This window comes from Stegodyphus dumicola, chromosome 1 (assembly GCF_044657685.1).
Source record: "Stegodyphus dumicola isolate Sdum_Otavi_A_Nest chromosome 1, ASM4465768v1".
In the NCBI taxonomy this organism is placed as follows: domain Eukaryota; kingdom Metazoa; phylum Arthropoda; class Arachnida; order Araneae; family Eresidae; genus Stegodyphus; species Stegodyphus dumicola.
The window spans coordinates 226,645,541-226,672,950 of record NC_140768.1 but is presented as its reverse complement, the minus strand read 5'-3'; the positions used below and the strand labels follow the sequence as shown (position 1 = coordinate 226,672,950).

Sequence of the window (27,410 nt, the reverse complement as noted above, 5' to 3'; positions counted from 1 at the left end):
TATTACTTGCAAATTATTCTCTTGCTGGTGAACTATTAACAACCCTTTAAAATTGCTGAGTTAGGGTTAACAACCTTCGCTCTCACTACCGCCTGCCTTAAACGGAAATCGGCGTAAAATGCTGGTACCTGGGCTGCTTGTGCGCATGCGCAAACGTAGGTGGTGTGAATAGCCTGTTAGCTATTCGCACCGTCGGTGCGATTAGCCATTACGGTTTTTAAAAAAAGATTCACTATACATACATTCTACGTTCGAGTACGTAGAATCCGTTCCATTCGATGTGGTTAAATTGACGGATCTGACAACTCAATGCGCATGCGGGGTTAATGTTGGTGCGAATAGCATCGGCCTATTTGAAAGATACAATTTTTCCACACTCGGTGCGATAGAAAGATTTAACAGGTGCAAAACATCTAATCTCTCTGTGTTTTGATCGATAAAAGTGTGATGATTTGTAAATACTGTTACAATAACATCCTCTGATATTTCAGAAACTGAAATTATGAAGAACATGGCCACAATTTGGGGAACCGATAATGTTGTTGCAGATCACAGAGATTTACAGGTGAAAGTATTGTCTGGGGTATAAATTAAAGTGTGCTTATCATGTAGTTATCAGAAAACGTTAAATTAATTTCTTTTTTATTAGGCGAATACAATGGCTGTGGACAGTTTAGGTCAATATGTTGTCTTAGCCGGGTAAACTATTTGCATATACATATTTGCTTTTTAACTGTAATTATATCTGATTAGGAAAATCATTGATGATTGTTTTTGTTATGTTCGTAGGCGACGACATATGGGCATTGTGCATCTAGATCAACCGAATGTTGTTATACACAAAACCAATAGACATAGCAAATGGGATGTGACAACAGCTGAATGGAGTCCGCATCAAAACGAATGTTTTGCTTTAGCAGTAAGCTCGTATTGTTTCTCTCCCTGCCTTTCGCTGTATCATAATTCTAAAAATTAATTCCATCACTTTAAATATATACATGAAATTAATATGTAAGTAATTACAGTTGTTATTATGTACATCAGCTGTTTTCAATAAAATTAGCGATAATTTATTTTTAAATAAAGTCAAATTGAAATTTATTTACATGTACAGTACCACTGAATAATTTACTCACCTCAGATTTACATATTAAATGTAAAATTTTTCTGTAATTTGTATTTTTATGTGCAGATAAACATTGAGGCAAAGGATTCGGTTAATCTTTGGAATATGGTAACTTGGCGAAAATTTGGCAACCAACCCTGCTACAGCAACCTGCTAGTTTTTGTTTTCACGAAGTAAAGGCGTGTTTTTTTTTTTTTTTTTTTTTTACTCAACATTTTTTCCAACAATCTGCTAGCCGAATTACGCTTATATTAGAACTTTTATGGAACAAAAATGCTTAATCATGACGAAGATTAGGTGCGAAATTGGAAGAAAGTGCAGAATCACAAACTGCTTGCCGCGTTTTTAAGAATTGCACATACACAGTATCATCCATGTACACGTCAACCTATTTTCACTTAAAAAAACATCCCAGAATTGCACAAAAATGGCATTGCGCATAGTCTTGACTTTATCCATGTACACTACTAAAGTCCTAGCTAGGAACTTTTATCGCCTTACCAAAATGTCGCCAAACTACCTGTTACCATATTCCAAAGATTACCCAAGCATTCTTCTAGAGTAATGTAAACTAGCTGAATAATCTGCTTTAACTTTTAATTGCTGTAACATTTAGAGAAAAGTGAAATACTACTAATTTCCGAAATTTAAATTATTTAAAATCAGTAAGTTCTTTATTGATACATTAATTTTAGCACCTTAAAATAATTTATGTACAATGAAACTTAAAATATCTTTTCTTTCTCCTTGATCCAGTATTAATTTTTTTCTGAGAGACCACAATATCTTCTGAATAGCATTCCTTTTCCTTTTAAATATTCTTTTGTTTTTTGTATAATATTTCTAAAACAAAATATGCCTTCAGTTATATACTGAATCATAAATGAATCTGAGGATAGCCTGGATTAATGTGAAGATAAAGGAGATAAACAAGTAATTTTTCACAACCCCAAAATGACAAGAATTGTTGAAAATGAGTAAAACACAAATAGTTGGTACAAGTAAAAAAAGTTTTTTCTGGTTGAAATTCAAGGGAAAAATATTCATTTTAAGTAATGAAAGATAATTTGTATTGGTACTTACATTTTATCCCATCAATTGTGAAACTGTTGCCAAACAGCATGATTTGGTTCCATTTATGGGCAAGTGTTTTGTAACAACACCCTTGAAACTTCTGCACTATTGTTTATGTAACCTCTGTTAATTCTCAATAAGCCACCGTTCATTTTTACAAGCTAGGTTATAAATTATTTGTTATTATTGTATATTTTCTTGCATTTTGAAAAAAAAAAAAAAAAATGTTAAAAGTTTGGTATTTTCTCTTTGCAGAACAGCAAGCAGTGAATTATTTTTAAAGTTATGAATTGAAAAGGAGTGTGTATTAATAGATATAACATGGTAACTGACATTAAAAGCTGAATATGGCCAACAAAACACTAATAGATTTGGAACAATTATCTGCTGGAATAAAATCAGAGGGCCTAACATAATAGTAGTAATTGATGAAGGCCTTTTTACAAAGCACAATAAAGAAGCATTGGGTCCCTTAGAATTTGGCAGGAATTACTAGTGCCACTGTGGCAAGATCTGTGCCAGCTTTCGTGGTGCAATGTTATTCAATTATTCACAGTCAACAGGATAATTCATAAGTACCTTTATATTTTTCCAGTTTGGAAAAATATATTTCAGGGTACCCCTTGGCAAAAATTGGTAACTTTTTTATGCCATTCTTGTTTACATGCAACGCCCTCCCAAGTAAAATGGCATCCAAAACATAATGCAATAAAACATAATATAAAAAATTATAATCTCAATAAACTACATTTTAAATTAAAATAAAACAAATAAATAACATAAAAATTGAAATACACAATATCTAATGAGCGCAGTATAAAAAAGTAAATATCGACTTACATTATTTAGAAATTTGTGTCTTCTGTGTGTAGCACACAGAATTCCTTATCAGCATTCAAAGACTGTTTAAATTATCTGAAGTAGAATCTGTATACAGTACAAAGTCCATAATCCGGACGTACATTATCCGGAATGATCTATAATCCGGACCTCAAAGCCGCAACCTCTTTTTTGTATGCTTTACGTATGTGTGCAATGTATGCTTTGCGCATGTGCTTAATGTAGGCTTTACGCATGCACGCATTGAAAGAAATGTTTAATAAACAAATAAATATTAAGTTTTTTTTTTTTTTTTTTTTTTTTTTTTTGTAAAATTTGATACCCTTTAGATCATAATTGCTCTTTATTTCATAAATTGCGGTTTCATATTTTTAATTGTATAATTTCTGCATGCCATCTTACCAGGTTTAAATTGATGATCTATAATCCGGAATTGCCGAAGTCCCAACGAGTCCGTATTACGGACTTTGTACTGTACTTCCATTGCCACATAAATTCACAAACATAAGAATCAAAAATATGCTCCGTAGTGCCGGATTGTCAGTGGCATTTCTTTTGAAAATCCCTTATTATTACACCCCACATACCTTGTTGTTTGTTGTTATGAGCTCCAGTTTAGTTGATATGAACTCTGGTTTCTGAATCCTTAAATGACACCGCTGAATTTACTGAGAGGCGAACGAAGCCATTATCAAAAAAACAATTGTACGACTTCCAGCAATCGAATGTGATCATTTTTTCAGGTAATATTCCATTGAATTATAATTAAACATTCATTTATGCACCAGTCAATCAATGCTTTCTTTTCCATTTGTTCCAAATCAAATAGAACTTCAGGTTATTCTTATTACCGGCAGCCATTTTATGGTGTAAATCACAAAATAAGTAACGTACTTCCTAACTGACATCCAGTGCAAAAATAAGCTCTTACAAATATTTTCTCATCGGTCAAATTCACTGAAATCATGCAACCAATCATGTCATAATATGGTTTCCATAACATTCAACTACTCAAGTTACCATAAATGAAAAACAGTTTGGTGATAATCCAAGGTGCACAAGAAAATATAGACTAACCAAAGCAAATAAGCTATTGTAATTAGTTAAAATTTAGTATCATTTTGTGTATTTTATATTTCTTCCAGTAAGAATTTTTTCTCATGTAATTTACTCAGAATATTCAAATATGTATCAGTTTTCTCTATAAAATTCACTTCACACAAAATTTTCTTCTGTGAACTTTTTCAAAACCATTTGTCTTTGTTCTTAGAATTGGCAGGGGTAATTTTTCTTTCTTATTTTCAACCTTGCATCTCTAAAGGTTTAGAAGAATATGATGGCTAGATTTATAGACCTACGGTTCCAGAATAATGTGACAAAATGAAAAATTTCTTCATGGTATTGACATGTAATAGAAGTACTTTGCAGAAAGTTTGTGATGAATTTATTTTTTAGAGAATTTTTGAAAGAACAATAGTAACATAATTATTTGAATTTTCTATTCTTGATCCTAAACATGTCCTTCTTAACATGTGTATCATCCCTTTACTTTCTCTTCATTTCACTAGACACAAGCACAGAAAATTTCAAAAAGTTTTCTAATGTTGTCACATGGACTGGCATGTGTAGAAAGAATTTTTTTTTAATTTTAACTGACAGTTTAAAAAATTAATTTTGTGTGTCTCAGTGCACCACACATAGGGATAGTGCTCACCTGATACAATCTCTGTGGGTCCTAAATTTTTCTGCCCAGTGCCTGTGCTAAAATTTTGCCATCCATAGATTGTGTTGCTCGGTGCTTCACTAAATTGCAAAAATTCTGCCACATTTTCTCTAGCATTGTCCCTGACCATATATCATTTCATATTTGTTCTCAATACTCATATTACTAAAGAAATAAAACCAGAAGTTTCTTCTATATATTCTAAATACATATAGATATTTTTTTTGGGGGGGGGGTTAAGAATAATAGAAATTTTTCATTAAATCTGAAAATTCCTAAATGAAGAGGAAACTTATTCAGGAAGAATTGATTACATAAAAGAAAAATAATTTAAATAATAAAAAAGGTACATTTAAGAAATGAAGACTAGTGAGAACATTGGTTTCAATGTTTTGTAACTTTTAATGAATAATTATCTTAATATCATTTTAGAATCAGTGTCATAAATTATATTATGTAATTATTGTTTATTTTAAACTGCATAATGGCAGCTTAACCTCTGGTGTTTTAATGGCTAATTGAAACCCTACAGTATATTAAGTGGATTACAACTCCAGTAACTTTATGCAAAGCTGTGACACTAACTGGTTCAGAGGAACAAATATCTTTCAATGCTTATCGACCATGTTGTGAAGCATTCAGATCTTTTCTGTTCACCAGGTCTCTGTCTCTCTCTAGGCAAGCAGCAGTGGTGAAGTACTCAGGCTCCTGTTACGAATCATACCAATTATGATTTTATTTCTCATTTTAGCCTGTGCTGCTTGATATAAAATATTCCTGCTAGTTACTAAACCTCTGGACTGAGTAAGTACAGAACAAAATGAGGCATAAACGAAGACTCAACATAAAGCTAAGTATTAGTAAAGCATAAATAAAAGTGCAACAAATACTCATTAAAATGTGGGTCTATTATAAATGTAAACTATAAATGTTTCAGAAAATTTTGTAACTTAATGCTAATTACTTGGTAAGTTTTACAAAGTTGATTTTATTGTCGAATTTGTTTTATAATTATGTTAAATATTAGATTTTGTTTAATAATAATGTGTGGCCTACTTATGGATTTGTTTTATTCTTAGAATAGTACGATAAAAGTAGTTTGGGCACATAATATTGCTTTAATTTTATTCAGTTCTCATTTCCTGATAGGTCCTTAATTTTTTTCATTGATGGTCCTTAAAATTACTTAACTTCCATGTGCAAAAATGTGTATAAATCCTGGAAAACTGGCAGATTACATTTTAATTACTCTACTAATTATATGATTCCTGAATTTCTTGTAGTGTAATCAGAGAGCTGAACTGTATTCTTGGGGTAAAGCAGACTTCACTCAGACTACCTCTCTGAAATCTCACACTCGTGCCATTAGGTTGAGTTTTTTTATAAATTAATACCTTTAAAATGACTATTTATTTAAAATTTTAGTATGAGTTATACTATGTGCATTAAATTTATTAATGTTAACTTTTCAGTGATCTAAACTGGTCCATTTTCGACAGCCATGTTCTAGCCACAGCCTCTATAGATACTTTTATTTATCTCTGGGATATCAGGTGAATATTTAGAGCAATTTACAAAAAAACTGTCTCATAAGATAATGTTATTTTCATGCTTGATATTTAGTAACAAAACTGCTAATTTTTTCAATAGCTTTTTTTATTCCAAAATTTCAGTTTTTAGTGTGCTGTTGTAGTCATATAATTCCAGCTCCAACTTTCTTTTTTAATAAATTTTTATTTCTTTGAGTAGGAACTTGATAATTTTCTTGCCATTTACCATATATGATTTTACACTAGCATTGAGTGTGGTTTATCATCTAAAAATAAGTTTTTGAAAAGTTTTTAATGTTGTTTTTAGAATGAACAAATATGATGCTGTTGATAAAACTTGTTGTGATATGCAATATTAATATTTGCATATTTTTCCTGTTCATGCAATGAATTCATAATGTTGACTATCACACTAATTTCTAAATAATTTCTATCACTCGTGCATAGTAATATATATACCTTTTGTGTGTGTGTTTGTTAGGTATGCAAATTAATTCTTGGCCTTTTCATGAATTTATATCTGTACAAAACTTCAAAATGCATTATAGGTTGAAAATATTCTCCGAGATTAATCTTCAGTTGGTGATACACAGTTGAGCCTAAAAAATTAAAATTAAATAATGAAATTAAAATAAAAGTTATAATTTCTTAGAAATGGCAATAATCTTCTGTTTAGACTAATTTCAAAATTAATGGACTTAAATTTGGTGACTTTTCTAGATGAATTGTCTATAAAAATTGAAGGTTACCACATCCAGAATAATGTATCGGCATTGAGTGAATTGAGCATATGTTGATCTAAGGTTATGGGCAAAAAATAGTGTGAATATCTAAACTAAATGCTGAAAAAATGCTAGTTCTGATTCATAATGTAAAGGACATACTAGCACACAAATAGTAAAGAGCATAAAGCACAATTAATAAAGTGGTGGAAGGACTGTAAAAAGGCAAACATGCATGCGGGGGGGGGAACAGAGGATTTCCAGAAATGCTATTATAAAAAATGGAAGAACAAAAGTGTTGAAACTGTGCAAAAAGAAAATTTAGAGAGCAGGGCAAAAACACCTGGTGGGTAAATCCTAAGGGGACGAATTACTAGAAGAAATGAACTGGGAAATTGTGTGAAATGTTTAGAAATTTCACCCAAACATTCAGGTATTTGGGTATTTGCTGTGTATTTTAGAGATCTTGGGTTAAAAAATTAATATTTGGGTTAACACACTATAGTAATAAACTTCAGCTGAGTTCCAATCTGATTCATATCTACAATTTCAAGGAATTTTAATAAGCTGAGAACTCCACTGACCTTTTCTCAAAATGATTTACTGCTTCTTGTGAGCAGTTCGTGTCAATTTTTTGACCCTCCTTGTCACAGCCTAAAAAGTGAAATCCAGTTCATATATATCTTTAGTAGTGCAGTCGTTTCTTCCATAATACTCTAGCATCTATAGTCCCATTTTGCTGAGCCTTTTAAAATTTCTTTAGCACTTGTTTGTCTGGTTCCCACTGATAGATTACTAAGAATTTCAGCCATGACTCTGATTCTTGTGAGCATTTGATAGCCCTGAAAGCTATTCTGGATTCTTCTTCAAATGTCAATTTTTATTACTTTTTCTTTCCTTATTGATGTTCTCTTTCTTTTTGCAGGAGGCTAATTGAGGATAGCAATGGCTTCCGTTTTTTTTTTTTTCAGTCTCAACTTTGATGCACAGAAAGTGCTCAGTTGTCTGCATCCAAACAACGAAGCATGTGTGGGGATCAGCAAAATGAAGGAATAAAAAAACATTGTGATATAGCTTGTCATCACTTATTAGCAATATATTTGATGATATTTTGAATACAGTTGCCCAGACAATCCCATCATAAACCAATCACATAAAGATCAGAATTCATTTCAAAAGGCTCCAACACATTGTATTGTGTCAGGAGTTAATTGTTAACTGACAAGTATCATTGTATCATTTATTTATCTAATTCCCCCCCCCCTTAATATGAGAACAAAAAATTATTTGCTAGAAAAATTTGATAAAACTTTGTAATATGTAAAATAATCTTTTTAACTTGCTAAGAAAATAAATAGCCTTATAGTTATGAATAATTTTTATAGAGACTCAAGAAAACCATCCATTTCTCTTTCAGCTGTTGGTGAGTATCATTTGTATTTCCTCATTTGAAATTGCTAATTCAGCTAAAATTCAGTTTATTTAAATCTATTAAAGTGCGCAATTTTCTTTTTTAATGATGATTTTTAATATCTTCTCAATAAAGCGGGTGCTTCTCAAGTGAAATGGAATAAATTGCAATCTCATATGCTTGCAACGTCACATGAAGGAGATATCAGACTGTGGGATACTAGGGTAATAATCTATAATGCTGGATTATAAAATTTTAAATACAACATTAAATTGTAAAGGAATTTTGACTTATTTTAAATATATTGACTCAGTTTAAACGTAAAATTTCTTTGATGTATTAAAATACATCAAAGAAATTTCATAAATAGAGAATATGTATTAAAATACATCAAAGAAATTTCACGTTTAAACTGAGTCAACATATTTAAAATAAGTCAAAATTCCTTTACAATTACTTTTTTAACATTTCTTTAGGCTAAAATTGCATTTATAGCTTAAGGAATTTCTTTTTCACAGAAAGGAACAAGTCCTGTACAGTATATAACTGCTCATTTGCTAAAAATCCATAATATTGATTGGTGCCCGCATGATGAAAATGTGCTTGCAACATCTAGTCAAGATTGTACAGTTAAAGTTAGTTCATAGTTGTCACATTTTACAAAAGTTATAGAATTTATTTTCATCTAAAACTTGATTTAAATTATTTTTGATAAATTTAAATGAATATATCTGTTTAATTTGCAGTTTTGGGATGTTACTATTCCACAGAAAATGGATTATAGTTTGCAAGTTCCTTGCCCAGTTTGGCGAGCTCAATATACAGTAAGTTAAACAAATTCTGATGCTACTTCTCTTTGTTTTCCTTACAAAGAGTACATTCATGTGGCAATCAATTCTGTATGAATAAAACATATTTTTGCATCTTGAAATGTTATACGTTGCCTTTGATAACTGCTGTAATTGTTCAAAGAAATCTTACATTTCACAAGTTTTTATGCACTCCTAGAAAAGTATTTTATTTTTAAAAAATGACTCTTTAAAAAGGGTTTGTGATAAAGCTTATCTGAACATGATTTTTTTTAAATTATTGTGAATTTATTTATATTGTAATGTATTTTGCAGTTTTTATCAAAATAACAGATGAACTTTTTTGTAAAACATAAAATTTTATTCTCAATTCACAAATATACACTCATGTCCATAAATTAAGTATAATGCAAAATCAGGCAAAGGAAGAGTTAGAAGCAAAATAAATTTGACTTATTTAAAAAACTTGTTTATTAAACAAAAGGTAAAGAGCAAAAAAAAAGATGCTATATGTTTGATATTATTAAAAAAAAATTAGTGATTTTGTCTCCCTGGAGCAAATTACAAAAAACCAATATTACATGATTGGTATGATTGTTAATACATTGTATGTCTTCCAGACGATGCAATACAGTCCTTACAACACCTAGGCATGCTGAATATCAAATTATTGATCTGATCTTGGGGGATATTACACCACTCAAAAAGCATTGCTCTCCGAAGTTCCGGTAGACATGTAGGAGGAGGTTGACGGGCTGCAACTCGTCGGCCAACCTTGTCCCACACGTGCTCTACTGGATTCAAGTCCGGTGAGAATGCTGGCCAGTCCATACGGGTGATATCCTCCGATTGAAGGCATTCACTTACGATGTTTGGATGGTGAGAACGGGCATTGTCATCCATAAACACAAATTGTGCACCCACGGCGCCCCAAAACAAACGTATATGTTGTTCCAGAATGACGTTCCGATAGATTTGGCTTTTCATGGTTCCAATTTGAACATGCAGGTCAGTTCTGGAACCCAGAATAATTCCATCCCAAACGAGCACTCCTGCACCACCGTAACGGTGTCGTTCAATGATGTTTTCTTGGTGGTAACAGGTACCCGGAGCTCTCCATATGAAAGTCCGGGGAGAATCAGACTGCACACTAAACCTGGACTCGTCGGAAAACATCACACAAGCTCACTGTTGCGGTGTCCACAATGCATGCTCTCTACTCCAGGCTAACTGCAGGCGACAGTGAGTTGCAGTAAGTGGAACGCATCTGACAGGTCTACGAGCATATAGACCAATCTGCCCTAAGTGTCTGTACACGGTCTGCCTTGAAATTGTCGTACCAGTGGCTGACGAGACAGGTCTAAGGCTGTGCTCCGCCTGTTTCTTTTGGCAGTAACTGCCAAAAACCAGTCCTCATTCGGCGTTGTAACTCACACAGTTGCACAGTGTTGTGCACAGGGGCGACGTGTGCTGTAATGTCTACTCACATTACCATCATCTTGGAATCGTTGCCAAAGCCTGGAGATGACACTCTGGCCAATTCCAAGTTCGTCTGATACTTCCAATTGGGTACGCCCACATTCCAGATGGCCGATAATTCTACCACGTTAAAAATCATCCAAATGCGTCCTTTGTGTCATAACTTTTTGGTTATTGCACTGAAATGCTTATAAAGTGCCTGCGAACAATTTTACTTCTTTGCCTGTATTCCTTATATATCACTCTCTTACACTCTCGTGATTGTGACGTACCATCGGTGTCATCTGGTTACTTCCTGAAATTTGCATATGATTCTTAAAGATGTGTGTAGTGATTTTACAGGTGATATATTTATTTTAGAGTTCGATTTCCGCGTGACTCTGAATTATCCTTAATTTATGGACATGAGTGTAGATAATTTGAATTCAATTCTATCCATTACAGCTTCACACTCCAGCTTACTATTACAATTTCTTTCTCTATAAATTTTTCATACAACTACCAGCTGGTAAAACTTTCAGAAATGTAATTTTAAACAATTTCTAACATTGCTGAGCAACTGTTTCCATGATATAAATATGATGTTGCCACTCCCATATTAAAGGATAATAAATGTAATTATTTGTTAAATAATAAAATATTACAACCTCTCCCCCTCCAGATAAACTTTAATTGATATTTTTATAAATTAAAGTTTACAATTTTTTTTGTTAAAACACAATATCAACACAATACGTAATTGCAATACAACAAATAACATAATAACATACACTCAGTGTGTTGTATTTTATATGTGTTGGGTACGTGCTCAGTGATGATTACAAGATGTACACAAACATTGTTTATTCTACATTATTACAGTTATGATTAAAGATAATAGATACAGTTACAGTTACATATATAACATCTCCCTTTTTTATCAAAAATAATAATAGTAGTAAAATTAATCATATTCTTTTAAATAATGAGGTTTCTTAACAGTCCTACCAGATCGAGTGACGTAGTTATGTCCATTTGAAAAATTTGATGATACTATACCTCTTTCACTATTTGGTGACACAACACTTCTGTTAGATTTTGAAGGACTTACAGGCACATCTAAATTTGTAGTGCTCCTACTATTTTCATTATCTCGAGTTCATCTATAACTTCATTCTCATAGTTGTTTTGTATTGCAAACTCTTCCTGATTAGTTCCTTTAAGAAGGTCTCTTCTGTTCCTTTCTACAATTCTTCCATCTGTTCTTATAATCCTATATGAACGTGGTCTTTCTGCTTCTTCTATAATTTTCCCTCTTTCATTTAGTTTTTTCCCTTTCTCTTTTATGTAAACATGATCTCCTGTTTTCAGTGGTTTTAACGGTCTTGCATTCCTATCATAAACTTTTTTGTAAGGTTTGTCTCTTCAGTAAATGTTGTTTATGGTCTTCATATCGTTTAGCTTGGACGAAATTCTCTTTTATAGGCATCAATCCATTTACTTAACTTCCAAACATCAATTCTGAAGGCGACTTAACTTCATCTGAAATAGGAGAGTTATGATATTCCAGTAATACTAAATATGGATCCTTGTTGTCAACTACAGCTTTTTCTAACATTTGCTTGACAGTTTGAATATGTCTTTCAACTATTCCATTAGATTGTGGATAATTTGGACTTGAAGTTCTGGTCTAGTTCCATTAGATTGTGGATAATTTGGACTTGAAGTTCTGTTTCAAAATTCCATCTTCTTACAAAATCTTTAAATTTTCTACAATTATATTGTGGACCATTATCCGAATATACCATTTTCGGAATACCATGTCTTGCAAAAAGTGATTTCAATTGCTTTATCACTGCTACACTTGACAAATCTTCCAAATGTCCAATTTCAACATATTTGCTAAAATAATCTATAACTATTAGATAATCCCTTCCTTGAAAGTAAAAGATATCTGTTCCCAATACTTCCCATGCACCATTAGGTATTTCTTTAGATATCATTGGTTCTTTAGTATTAGCTTTTTGTAAACTTAAACATGTTTGACAATTCAGTACCAAATCTTCAATTTCTTTCGACATTCCTGGCCAATATAATATTTCTCTTGCTTTGATCTTGCATTTTACTACTCCTAAATAACCATAATGAATTCTGCTTAACATATCTTTCCGTAAACTTCTTGGTACAACAACACAGGAATTTTTAAATATTAATCCATTTGCTTCTGATAGTTTTTCTCTGAAGTTAAAATATGGTTTTGCCAGTTCTGGAACCATACATTTTTCATCTGGCCATCCAGTTTTAATTAATTTTCTTAAAACTTGTAGTTCTTCATCTTTTTCTGTTTCCAGTTGAAAAACTTCCATTTTACCATTAGGCATTGGTATACATTCTACAACCAGTTCCACATGAGTTTCTATATCTCCTTCAAAGAAATCAGATCCTTCATTAGTGAATGATCTTGATAATGCATCTAGATTATATAGTTCTTTTCCTGGTTTATATTTTATCTCAAACTGATAATGGCTGTAATCTTATACGCATTCTTTGTAGTCTTACAGGGCATTTATTTAATGCCTTTTTGAAAATTGATTCCACTGGTTTATGATCACTTTCCACAGTAATATTTTTTCCAAATATATACTGGTGGAATTTCTCACAGGCAAATACAATAGCTAAAGTTTCCTTTTCAATTTGAGCATAATTCTTCTGTGTATCTGTTAATGCCTTAGATGCATATGCCACTGGTAAATTATTCTGCAGTAAGACTGCTCCTAGTCCTTCTTGAGATGCATCTACAGATAAAACTACTGGCATCTTTATATCATAATACTGTAAAACTGGTTTATTTACTAAGACATCTTTTAGTCTTCTAAATGCTTTTTCATGTGTTGCATTCCAGTTCCAGATAACTTGTTTTTTCAACAAATCTCTTAAACATGATGTCAATTCTGATACATTAGGTATAAATCTAGAAACATATGTAATCATTCCTAGGAAAGTTTCTAATTCTTTCACATTTTTTGGTGGTTTTATATCTAGAATAGCCTTAATTTTATCTTCATCTGGTTTTAAACCATTTTTAGAAAATATATGTCCCATATATTTCACTTCATTCAGCCCAAATTTACATTTATTTAAATTAAATTTAACATTCTTTTCTCTGGCTCTGTCCAACAACTTCTTTAATCTTGAATCATTATTTGAATTTATCTTTACCCCAAACTAATAAGTTATCTATATATATTTGAACTCCTTCTAAATCACTAAAAATTTCAGAAAAACTTCTGTGGAAAACTTCTGGTGATGAACTCAGCCCATATGGCAACCTCAAAAAACAATATCTACCAAACAGAGTATTAAATGTAGTAAATTCACAACTTGAATCTGACAGTTTAATTTGTCAAAATGCTTTGTTTGCATTTAAATTACTAAAGACCTTTGCATTTGTCATTTGAGATGAAATTTCTTCAAAGGTTGGTATGTGATAATGTTCTCTCAGTATATTTTGGTTAAGGTGCTGAGGATCTAAACACACTCTTAAATTTCCATCCTTTTTCCTTACTACCACTAATGAATTCACAAATTCTGTTGGTTGGTTAACTTTCTTTATAATACTATCTTTTTCCATTCTTGCTAATTCCTTTTTTAATGGATTTAATAAGCTAAGTGGAATTTTCCTACAGGGTTCTATTTTACCAACAGCTCTTCGTTTTAATTTAATATGATATGTATATCCAGTTAAATTCCCAGTTCCTTTAAACAAATCTTGATATCCTTTTAAAGATTCTGGTAACTTTTCATTGGAATCAGGATTTACTGTACAAACCCTTTGTATTAGGTTTAATTTTTGCAATGTAGGTAAACCTAAAATAGCTGGAACAGTTTTATCACATGCTACAACTTGAAATTCTATTTCATCCTTGTCCCCTTTCGATGTTTCACATAATAATTTACATTTTCCAACTACATCAATTGTAGTACCATTGTAATTATTTAAAGTGACTTTTGATTTAATCAAACATTTATCTCTTAAATTTAATTGTTTAAATTTAGGCAATGGTAGCACATTACACTGAGCTCCAGTATCCAACTTAACAAATAAATATTTAGATATGTTTACTTTTAGTTTTTCAAACCATTCTGTTTTATTTTTAGAAAATGGATTTGTATCTTCTACTGACCCTAAAATATATTCGTTACCATTATTATGTAACTCATGCTCTAAATTATTCTGTACAACATTAACATTTTTATAAGTGCACATTTTAGAAAAGTGATTTTTCTTTTTACAGTACAAGCAAATCTTATTATAAGCAGGACAGTTGTATAACTTATGAAAAGTTCCACATTTTCTACATGGTTTTGGATTATTGTACTTATTTCCTTGATAGTTTGAAGAAGATTTAGTACTTTGTTGTTTTTGTTTTACATGATAGTCTTTCTTACAAGGCTGACTTTTTTCCTCTGAAGGTCGAAATTTATTACGTTTGATCGCTTCTATTTTATTTTCTTCAGTTAAAGTTTTGAGCTGAAGTTCTGCTAATTCAGAAGCTTTACACATTTTAATACATTTTTCCAATGTTAACTGATCTTCCCTTAATAATCTATCTTTGAGATTTTTATTTAGAATCCCACTTACTATTCTATCTCTTATTAAACTATCTTTTAATTCTGAAAATCCACAGTTGCTACTTAATTTCTTTAAATCGGTTAAAAATACATCAAACGATTCACCTACATGTTGTGTTCGACAGAAAAATATATGTCTATCAACACTTTCGTTTGCTTTCGGTATGCAAAAATTTTCGAAAGCTTCAATTACTTTGTCAACATCCTTCTTATCTTCTTCACTTAAATTAAAAGTATTAAATTTTCCAAGTGCTTCTTCACCAATAATATGCAATAAAATAGCTACTTTAATTTCAGGTGATTTAGTAATACCACCAGAAGCTAACATATAAATTTGGAATTTTTGTTTCCATTTCTTCCAATTTTCGCTTAAATTTCCTTCGAAACTTAGATTACTTGGTGGCTTTAATCCATCCATATTTAATTTAGGACTTTAAAGAGTTTATATATATACGTATTTTTAGCCACTTCCAATAAAAATAAACAATGCACTTACCAGCGAGATTTCACGAAAAGATTTTCTTCTTTAATCAACAACTCGGGCCATGTGTTGTATTTTATATGTGTTGGGTACGTGCTCAGTGATGATTACAAGATGTACACAAACATCGTTTATTCTACATTACTCGTCTACTATTCTATATTACAGTTATGATTAAAGATAATAGATACAGTTACAGTTACATATATAACACTCAGGAAGAGAGGAAAGAACAAAATATTTTTTTTTTTATCTATATAGAGAAACAAATTATATAATCAGACCAGGGAGCATGACTTAATACGTCTGTATTTTTATGGTTTTTAGCACTTCGATGAATGATAATGTAATTGTAGGGATGTAATACTACTAGTACCCATTTCATTAGTCGTGGATTTAGACTCGCATTATTTTTAGCCAAGCTAAGGTATTATAATCGGTCATGATGAGGAATTTAGTATGCCTAAATAACATTGCAGTTTTTTTACAATGAATATTATGCTCATCTTTCTGAGCTAAAATTACACCAATACCGGAGTTTGAAGCATCAGTTTGCAAAATAAACACCTTATTGAAATCAGGTGCATGTAGTATATGCTTTGGAGACAGTTTTTCCTTTAGCTCTTCAAATGCCTTTGTGCACTCTTCTATCCAATTTATTTTCTCTTTCTTTAAGTTTCCTTTCAAGGTTTTCTTAAAGGTAGTGCTATAGATGAGAACATGGGAATGTAATGATTATATTATCCCGCTAGTCCTAAAAATGCTCTGACTGAAAAATTAATTGACTTTTTGTGGATGGCATGGGAAAATCAAAAATAGCTTTTACTTTGACTTCACTTGGCATTCTTATACTGTGACTTACAATATTCTAGACATTTTACTCTTATTTTGAGCAAATTTATATTTTATAGGTAAAATGGTCAAACCAGCGTTCTTTATTTTTGTCAAAACGGTTTCAGGTGACTTCAATGTTCTTCCCAGGTGTTCGAAAAGATTGTCACGTCATCTAAATATGGAAAGTTTTCACAATCGTAAAGGATTTCAGCCATCATTTTACTAAATGAAAATGGTGCATTTTTAAGTCCGAAAGGCATCTGTAGAGGTCTAAATGTGCCAAAACTTGTAACAAAAGTGGCTGATCTTTGCACATTAGGTGTTAAAGGTATTTGCCAGTATCCTTTTGTTAAATCCAAAAGAGTTATATATTTTGCGCTTGCTACAGTTTCTACTCGTTGTTTGATATTAGGCAAGGGAAAGAACTGTGTTTTATTCAATTTCTTATAGTCCATACAAGGTCTAGGATCTCTTCCTGCTACTTCCACTAAAATCATAGGAGAAGTGTAATCTGAATCTCCTATTTCAATTACGAGGGTTGGAACTTTAATAGTGGCAACTATTTATTTACAAGGAATACAAAAGTGATTCATGTCACCATGTTTTACAGTCCTTCAATGTAGTCGCCAACATTGTGTACAACCCGTTTCCAACGATGTGGAAGTCGCAGAATACCTGTAGCAGCGCCTGTTTTGTTGATAGTTTGAATGGACCGGTCTACTGCCGCAAGAATCTCAGGAACAGTTTGGAAGCGAGTGCCATGAAGTGGTTCCTTCATCTTAGGAATTAAGTCATAGTCACAAGGGCTTAGATCTGGGGAGTATGGTGGATGGTAAAGCACTTCCCAGCCCCATCGTTTGAACAAATCGGTCACAGCTTGCGCTGCATGCGGCCGAGCATTGTCATGCAAGATGAGAGGAGCATTCTGCAGAAAGTGTCGCCGTTTTTTTTCTCAAAGCTGGTTGGCGATTGTGCTACAAAAATGAGCAGTAATACTGCGCAGTGACAGTCTGCTGTGGGGGAAGGGTATGCATTAGGATGACACCATCACAGTCGTACACGAGAATCACCATAACTTTCACATTGCTGAGGTTCTGACGAAATTTCGAACGTCGTGGTGACCCGTGATGACGCCATTCGTTTGATTGCCGTTTCAGCTCTGGCTGGTATGATCGGGCCCAAATCTCATCCAGCGTAATGATACGACGTAAAAAAGAATCTCCTTTGCTCTCATAGTGCTCCAGGTGGGTTTGGGCAGCATCGTGCCGTAGCCATTTCTGCATTTCCGTCAATTGATGTGGAACCCATCGTGAAGCAATTTTTCTCATGGACAGGCGTTCCTTCAGAATGTGCAGCACAGTCGTATGCACTAATCCTGTTTGTCCGGCCAGCTGACGAATCGTTTGGCGGCGATCACTGTCCATTAGTGCGGCAACAGCTTGCACGTCTGCATCGCTGACACTCGGACGACCTGGCCGCAGCATGTCTGGTATGTTTTGCCGTCCTTCATTGAATGCTTTCACCCATCTTGCTATGGTTCTGTAAGGCAATGCAGATTCCCCGCAAGCCTCTTGAAGCCTTTGATGACACTGTCGTACTGTACGACCTCTGGCACATTCAATTTTTATCCAACATCGCTGTTCTTGTTTTGAAAACATCCTGACAACACTTAGTTTAGACCGTGAGCTAATACAAGGATCCGGTCTTCGCGTGATATAGGCATGACGAGTCTTTTTGCTGAGAGGTAAGGTAGGTATGTAGTTTACGTGTGCCATACGCGATATTCTTTGATTTTGTTGTGTAGCGTTTTTTCAGCTGTGTTGCCACTATTAAAGTTCCAACCATCGTATTTTATGTTGAAGCATTTTATTACTTTCTGTTTCTAATATATCTGTTTGTCTAGGAGAAATTCTGTATGGTTTATAATGGATCGGTGTGTTTTCTGTCAACTGAATATCATGCGCTATTAAATGAGTTTTTCCAGGCTTATTAGAAAAGATTTTTGAAAACTTCAACAGCAGATCATGCAGTTCTTGAATTTGTTGTTAATTTAGCTTATCATTTAAGGAACAGTTTTTATTATTATTATTATTTATTTTTATTTATTTATTTATTTCCTCAAAATCAAACAATGTTGGTTCAGAATGAATTGTTGGGAAATTTTCCTCCATATCATCAGTTTCAGATTCATCTTCTGTAATCATAAGGCTAACCGATTCTGCTCGACTATGATACGGTTTTAGCATGTTAACATGGTAGACTTGATTAAGGTCTTTTTTTGCTTCGAAACTCACAACATAATTAGTTTTGTCTAATTTCTTTTCCACCTTCCCAGGACCTTTCCATTCAACTGCTAGTCTGTTTGGTTTACTCGTTGATATAACTAATACTAAATCTCCTTCAGAGAGTTCTCTTTTGATAGTTTTACAATCATACTACACTTTTCCTTTAGTTTGCATTTCAAGCATTTTATCTGTAGCCAGCTGTTTGCATCTTTTTAACCGATTTATCAATTGAAAAATGTATTCAACAACATTATTTCCTTCATCTTTAGGATTCATCCATTGTTCATATTATAATGTTACACGTGTTCTAAGATTTTGACCATATACTAATTCTGCAGGTGTAAATCCCATACTCTCATGCATTATTTTTCTTAAAGCAAATGGAGCTGTGGGAACTTGCTTCTCCCACTCAGGGGCTGCTTCGATGCATAAGGCTCTTTAAATTCGTTTGATTGTTCGGCAAAATCTTCCAACAGTGTTGCTTTGCAGATGGTGTACTGAGCTTCTAGTTACTTTTATTCAAAATTTTTCTACAAATTCAATGGCTAGATTGCTCATGAAGGAAGTACCTTAGTCAGTTTGTATTTTTGGGAAACCCATTCTACTAAATATTTGTAATATGGCTTCAATTACTGACGTTGTGCCAATATTAGAAACAGGTACAGCATCTGGATAATTTGAAGCTAATCAAATAGCTTCAATTAAATATGTAGTGCCGTTTGGTGTTATTGGTAAAGGGCGCATGTGTCAAAGTTAATTTCTGAAAATACTTCTGCAATAGTTTGTACTAAAGTCTAAGGTGCTTTGGTTTTATCATTAGATTTTCCCACCCTTTGACATGGATCGTAAGTTTTAACATACTCTTCTATTTCTTTATAGCAATTAGGCCAGTAAAAGTATCTTGTTAATCTATCTTTAGTTTTGATGATGCCTAAATGTCCAGATGTGCTATCATGACATAATGACTTTATTTGATCGCTATATTTTTCAGGAATAACAATTAATTCTCTTTCATTTCTATTTTTATCTATTTTCCTTTTCACCAACATTCCGTTTTCTTTTACTTTGAAATCATTTGTCTTGCTGAAATTTTCATTTTTAGCTTCATTAAGCAATGAGGCTAGATCTCTGCTTTGATTCTGAGATTCAATTAATTCCTTAGAATTAACATTAATTACTTTCTTAATTTCCTTGTCTTCCTCATCAGCTTGCGGTAAAATATCATCGTCAGTCTCAATAAATATTAGTTCTTCTAGTTTCTCTACTTCGATCTTCTTCACAAGATTTTTTTACTTGAGATTGTGTCAAAACCGCATTTATTTTTTCTAAATTTAAGAATGATTTATCTTTGAACAAGTGGACAGTTTTGTTACCCAATACATATCTGCCGGGATCATTTGTAACAACAGCCGCCTTTGTCTTTATATGACCAAGTTCACAATTAATTTCAACTTCCGCTAATGGTAGACACACTAAATGATCATTTAAAAGATATTGTACTCGGACAGGCTCTCCAGTCATTTTTGTGTTATCTATGTATTTTCAAGAAATAATATCTATTATGGCTCCTGTGTCTCGAAGAATAGGCATTTCATACCTATTAACTAAACCGTTAATTGTATATGTCTCTAACAAATCATCATTTGAAGATATGCAATTTACCCTTTCATTTGGTTTTAAGTGAGGGCATTGAGGCTTAAAATGTTCATATGACCTACACTCAAAACAACGTGATCGATATCTTTTGTCATATAAATTTTCTTGGTTCTTGTTTTGAAATTAACTTCTTTGTCGGTGGTCTTTCTGGTATTTTGAATCTTTCTGGTATTTTTTACAAACGAGGTTTAAATGATCCTTTGATAATTTTCTCAGTTTTTGTTTATTAATTATTGTTTTTCTCACATCTTCAAAATCTTCAATTTTTGTAACCATCTCAGTAGGTGAAATGATGGTAGTCCATTCATCCATAAAATTTTCTTTCAAATCAGGAGAAGTACGCTTTTTAATTTGATCAACCAGCATGAGATCTTTTATCTCTTCAAAAGTTTTAATGTTTAATTCGTTAAGCCATCCTTCTAAATAATTCTTTAATTCATAGTAGAAATCATACCAAGTACTTTCAGTTGATTTTTGGTGTTTATTAAATAATTGTCAAAATTTTTCCGCACTCAATTTAAATTGCTGTAACAGTAGAGCTTTTACATATTCATACTTTTTCGCGTCCTCTTCTGGTTCTCTAGCAGTAAGCTGAACAATATCAGGAGGCAGCAACGAAATAAGTTAAGTCACTTGATTTTCAGCAAGTATATTCATAATTTTAGTTTGACGCTCAAATAACACCAGAAATAAACTTATTTCATCTTCTTTAGGGCTGAAACATGGCATGACAGAATGAATTCTGATTATTAAAGGCTGCTCAGGTAACTGTGTAGTTTCTACCGGCTGTGCTCTTGCAACTATTGCTTCCAACTGAAGTTTCTGTAGCTTAAAAGCTCTAATTCACTTTTCTCTTTCACATTCTTTTTCCCTTTCTTCTCTTTTGCATCCTTTTCCCCTTTTTTCTCTTTCACGTTCCTTTTCTCTTTCATATTCTCCTTTTCTTTCTCTTCTTCTCTTTCATGTTCCTTTTCTCTTTCTTCCCTTTTGCATTCCTTTTCTCTTTCACATTCTTCCTTTCTTTCTCTTTCTTTTCTACTTGCAGCCAGTAATTCTATGAGTAAATTCTTCATCATAACCGGGACTTTCAGTAATCAATTTATGCAATTGAGTAATCTTAAATTCAGGTCCCACGGTTAAACCTAACTCTTCCGCCAGTACCTTTAAATCCTGTTTTCTACTCTTAGCTAAGAATGACATGTTGAAGAAGTTACCTTTAATAATCTCTCCTTAAATTTGAATCTTACAAATCATACCTGTATTAAAAATATATAATTTTTGCGAGACTTAATTTGTCAAATACGAAATTCACACTAACCAATTGGAGAGAATAATTTAAATAACTTTGCCAGTTTGGCTCACAATAAAATAATACTATGCCGGGTTGACTTTTTAGCTCTCTATTCACAAGCCTCATTGGCGATAACTAAAGAAACACCTTTACCAGTTAGGCAATAGAATGAAATTTTACCCACATCAGTTTGACAATTTTACTATCTATCTCCATGACTGGTTGGCGATAACAAAAGCAATTTTTGCCAGATTGGCAATACAGTTTAGCTGTAAAACATCGGGATGATGTTACTATGAACCACATGCCTGGAAAACAAGAACTAAGAAAAGTCTTTTGCCAATTTGTCAGTACAATCAAATCGCACTACACCAGTTTGATGTTACTACTTATTTTCCATGCGCCTACTTGGCAGCATATTCAAACACACAGCTAGCAGTTCTTTATATATATATATATATGTAAGATATAATAAAATATGATAGCTGTTTCAAAAAAAATAAAAATTGATGACCTCAAAATAATTAACATTCTAACTTTGGTAATCTGCCCCTAAATCCATCTCTTCTCACAGGTTCCAGACTTTTTTATCTTATGTAACATTTTAATGCAGATGCCTCTCGTCCAATCAAATTAATTCTAAACCAAAACTGTGAACTGAAACTTCAGCTTTCTTGCTATGAAAGTACTATAACCTTCACCTTTTTCCCGCGTTAGCTCTCCTGCTCTCCTGCTGGTAAGACGCATTTCATCCATGCTGCTGCCGCTTACTTGCTTAAGATGACGTCAAACTTAAAAATGGAAGTTATTCTATTCAAACATTATTAAGAAATATCTTGTCTGAAAAAGAATTATTTGATATGCATGGAAAAAATAAAGATTGTGATTCTTCAAGATATGTTGTGCTAAATTGCGTCATCATGCTTTCCACTCTGCCACCTTCAAGCCACTACGGTCTTCTCGGTCATCTACGCGGTATCGTAAGCTGTTGGGAGGTCCACTGCTTTAATCTACGCATTTGAAATCATTACATATTTATAAAAAGTCGACAGGATACGAAAGTCAGGACAGGATTAACCTGGTGCAAGTTTTCCCGAATGGATTTCGACCTCTGCTGCCTCAAACTTCCAGTGAATCACCAAATTCGTTTCCGGTGTGTGATTTAACGGCATATTCTAAAAGTGCTTTGAGATCATCGAATATATTCAAGTTCAAAATCAAAACTGTTTCGAATCAAGGTCAGCGACGCCAACGTAGTGAAATATGTTATTGATTCTGGCTTGCTTGGGATATTCGTAATGCTGTCCGATCATCGCGTAAAAAGAAAAACATCCAAAGTGCTTTAAGAGCAGCAACCTCATAAGGGAAAGAGTGTTTTGTGCACATTTTGCGTTTTTCAGTGCTCTTATTCAAAGAATGGAATATTATCAAAAGTTATTAATTTGATATTGAAGCGGTATTAAGTTCCAAAATGAGTAAATTACGTTTAAAAAAAAAAAGAAGAAAAAACTTTGCATTTATAGGTTATGATATTTATAGTTTATGATAAACGTTGAAGGCTCTCACCTTATGAAAAAATTCATTTTTTTAATATAAGTATTTTTATTTTTTCATAAACTGGAGTGTGTTTTTAATATTCATATGGAATGACAGCAGTTCGAAAAAGGCCAGTTGCCTCTACAGAAGGAACGGAGGCCTTTTCTACAGTAACTGCTAATTTGGCAAATCTTTTGGCCACTGGTGAAGAATATTAAACACCAGTTTGCTCAACTGATAAACCAATATGATGGAAATGCTAGTATTTAGATAAAGTTGTGGAGTCTTCAAGTTTTGTAAAGAATAAGTAAATTTTAAAATGTCTTTATAATAGTGAAATGTTTAAAATTTGTTGTGTTTATGAATGATGTTTTACAAAATTTTTATATATTAAAATACCTTCCCTAAAAAATATAATTAAATAATATGAAAATTTACATCTTAATTTGTAGTATAATAGAAATATTTTCATCAACAAAAATTTGAAAGAATTTTATTTGAACATTTAGTTTGTGAAAAAATTTGAACTTTTACCATGTGGAACTATCAAGAACTTTACAAAATTTCATTGGATATTCTTACCTCAGAACTCTAAAATATGGTATTGTTTAAAAATAATTCAGTGCTAAGATTCATAATTCAATTCAGAATTTTATGACTTTCAATGAAATGTCAAAATATTGGTCAAAGTTTTATGGCAATAATATTTTGTTTTAAAAAGAAGTAGATATGTTTTGTATTTTCATAATTATAACTTTAACATTTTGCTGTTCTAATGCTTGTTCTTCCACCCTGCTCACCCAACTTTTCTTTCGAAAGGGGGGATATGTAAGATATAATAAAATATGATAGCTGTTTCAAAAATATAATAAAATATGATAGCTGTTTCAAAAAAAAATAATTGATGACCTCAAAATAATTAACATTCTAAATTTATTAATCTGCCCCTAAATCTATCTCTTCTCACATGTTCCAGACTTTTCTATCTTATGTAACGTTTTAATGCAGATGCCTCTTGTCCAATCAAATTAATTCTAAATCAAAACTGTGAACTGAAACTTCAGCTTTCTTGCTATGAAAGTACTATAACCTTCCCCTTTTTCCTGCGTTAGCTCTCCTGCTGGTAAGAAGCATTTCATCCATGCTGCTGCCGCTTACTTGCTTAAGATGACATCGAACTTAAAAATGGGAGTTATTCTATTCAGATATTATTAAGAAATATCTTGTCTGAAAAAGGGTTATTTGATATGCATGGAAAAAATAAAAATTGTGATTTTTCAAGATATGTTGTGCTAAATTGCATCATCATGCTTTCCACTCTGCCACCTTCAAGCCACTACGGTCTTCTCGGTCATCTACGCAGTATCGTAAGCTGTTGGGAGGTCCACTGCTTTAATCTACGTATTTGAAATCATTACATATATAAATGCCGGGATGGCTTACACATATCAATTATCAACATAAAAATTCAATGCAAATAACAGTAAAGCCTAAATAATAATTTTAAAATACTTTTTTACCACAAATATTATATATAATTTACGCCAAAAAATTTTAGTATCAGTTATTTTACACAAAAACTTACACTATTTAAATATAATTTTGAAATGATATATTTAAATTCAATAAACACTTTTTTATGAAACCAAAAGTTAATCTTATCTTCAAAGATCAGTAATATCCTGTTGTGAGAATTCTTTTCTCGGATGCAAATTATAGAAACACAGAAGATAACCTTTGAATGATCCGCTTCAAAAACTGGCTTTAAAACAATAGACTTCTGACATCCATTTCTCCTTGAAATAACAAACTCGGCAATTGGTACTACAAACTTGTTCTCAAAATTTCAGCAGCTTTCTGGGATTAGGAGACCTGCACCATCGAAATTGACAATTGCACTCCTAATTTCCAATATGTTGGTGGAACCTTCAATTTTATGAGACTGTAACATATTTTGCAGTCTTTATCGAAATAACACATGAGCTTTTTTGTAAAACATGAAATTTTATTCTCAATTCACAAATATAGATAATTTAAATTCAATCCTATCTGTTACAGCTTCACACTCCAGCTTACTATTACAGTTTCTTTCTCTATAAATTTTTCATACAACTACTAGTTGGTAAAACTTTCAGAAATGTAAGTTTAAACAATTTCTGACGTTGCTGAGCAACTGTTACCATGATATAAATATGGTGAAGACAATCCATTATCAAAGGATAATAAATATAATTATTATTTATTAAAAATCAAAAATGGAAAAGATTATTAGAATATGGTAGCAGACAGAACACTGTCATTATTTCTTTCATAATTTTCTTTAAATGATAAATGTATTTAAAGTATCAGAAAATTTGTTTGCCATGATATTTATAAATTTTTTTAAAAAATTTTCCATAGACGTTTTTCTTAAAAATATAGTTTAGTAAGATTAGTATCATTTCCATAATAGTGTAGTATGCAATCTACCTGAGCTGTGTACTGAAATTATTTATTTCTTAGATGTCTTCAATAAACACTATTTTTATATATGAAAATAAATACAAGTAATTAAAAATGTAAATGAGAATAATTCCCTTTATTGATTTAATAAACTATTGAATTTTTAGTTCAGCCATATACATTACAAATCGGCCAAAAAACAGTCATTCCTTTTTCTAACAGATCTCTACTGTGCTTCTGCAAGATAATGTGGCAGCATTTGCAGCGTGGTATTCTGCATATTAGAATTTATAACTTCAAAATACCCCAGTACAATTCATTTGTTTGAATCTGTAAAATTGACTATACTGTCTGTAGGATTGACAAGAATGTTATCAATCTTGCAGATGACAGTGAAATAAATGATTAAAACAGCAACTAATTTTAGTGTTGCCATCTAAGAAATAAATAACTCACTAAAAGTGGTGAATCACATTCTACAATATTGCAATCATTTCTGTAGGGATTAAACAGAGAGCACAATACAAAGTTTAAACTATACTGTTTTACTAACTAAACTATTGTGATGGAATAAGAAAAATAGCTAGATATAGGATGACAGACATAGTTGCTGAGCGATCCCACTATAATGTGATAGCCCATATAAAGTTCACAGGATAGTTTTATGCACTCTATCATCTCTGGTACAAAGTTCAGATATTTACAAATGGCTTCTGAATACTGTTGTCAATTTGTCTGGAAGACTACAATTCCTCCAAATGTCCTGGAAGGCTTATCAGTGGGATCATCCATCCACTTCATGGCCTCTGAAGCATATCTGCTTCTGCTTATGTCCACTGCTTATCTGATCAATGCTAGTGGTGACGTGGGTATACTTTGTACATCTTTGGCCTTTCCTGATGGACATACACTCAGGATATCTGTTGTGTGAACATCACCATCATCATCGAGTAACCTGCAAAAGAGAGAACAAAAAAAAAAAAAAGTATAAGTTCTTTGGATTTGATACTATACAATCATTAATCACTTGACCATGACTTCATATGCTCATCTTCAGTGCATGTCTTATTACGTCCATCGTAGCATCCTACTCTGCCAACTTCATATCTGTTATTCGGTTTGGTAGCTGTAACTTTGGAAGGTTCATGAAATTTAGGTCTTAATTTCAATTCAGTCCCGTACTGAGTTCTTTGAATGACTACTGATTCACAAATCTTATACAGTCGGGGTTTCTTTCTTCCCTTATCGAATTGTTTACTATTCGCTTCTTGTAGCTTCAATTTTTTTTCCCACATCTTCCCTTCTTTTTTTCACATTCTTGCATTAATTGATTTAAATATTCTTCATTCAATATTTTTCTAATCCTGAAGTCTTCATTGTTTTTCATTTCTGTACCTTCAAGCAGTTCAGGTGGCATACCTGTTGATTATTCTCTGTGCATTGGAAATATACTTAAACCATCTTGTTGAAGCTTCATTTGACAACTTTGACAAAACAGATCCTATGGATCTGCTCAATTTGACCATTTTCTTTGATATGC

The 27,410-nt window shown here is 32.3% G+C and overlaps 1 protein-coding gene across 5 annotated transcripts in view; it reads left to right on the top strand.

Moving 5' to 3' along the window:
• The first annotated feature begins 365 nt into the window (after positions 1-365).
• Positions 366-27,410, top strand: part of Wdr59 (WD repeat domain 59) — a 112,955-nt gene continuing 85,910 nt past the window's right edge. For 2 of the 5 annotated variants that reach the window (XM_085826153.1, XM_085826149.1), the window contains exons 1-9: positions 374-565; positions 650-699; positions 790-919; positions 6,047-6,132; positions 6,236-6,316; positions 8,421-8,458; positions 8,582-8,670; positions 8,965-9,081; positions 9,193-9,270. In XM_085826153.1, the coding sequence (XP_085682279.1) occupies positions 503-565; positions 650-699; positions 790-919; positions 6,047-6,132; positions 6,236-6,316; positions 8,421-8,458; positions 8,582-8,670; positions 8,965-9,081; positions 9,193-9,270 (732 nt within the window). In that variant the 5' untranslated portion in view covers positions 374-502. Of the gene's footprint in view, positions 566-649; positions 700-789; positions 920-6,046; positions 6,133-6,235; positions 6,317-8,420; positions 8,459-8,581; positions 8,671-8,964; positions 9,082-9,192; positions 9,271-27,410 lie in introns of all 5 variants that reach the window. The other 3 variants (XM_085826168.1, XR_015043764.1, XM_085826162.1) reach the window with 3 other exon arrangements.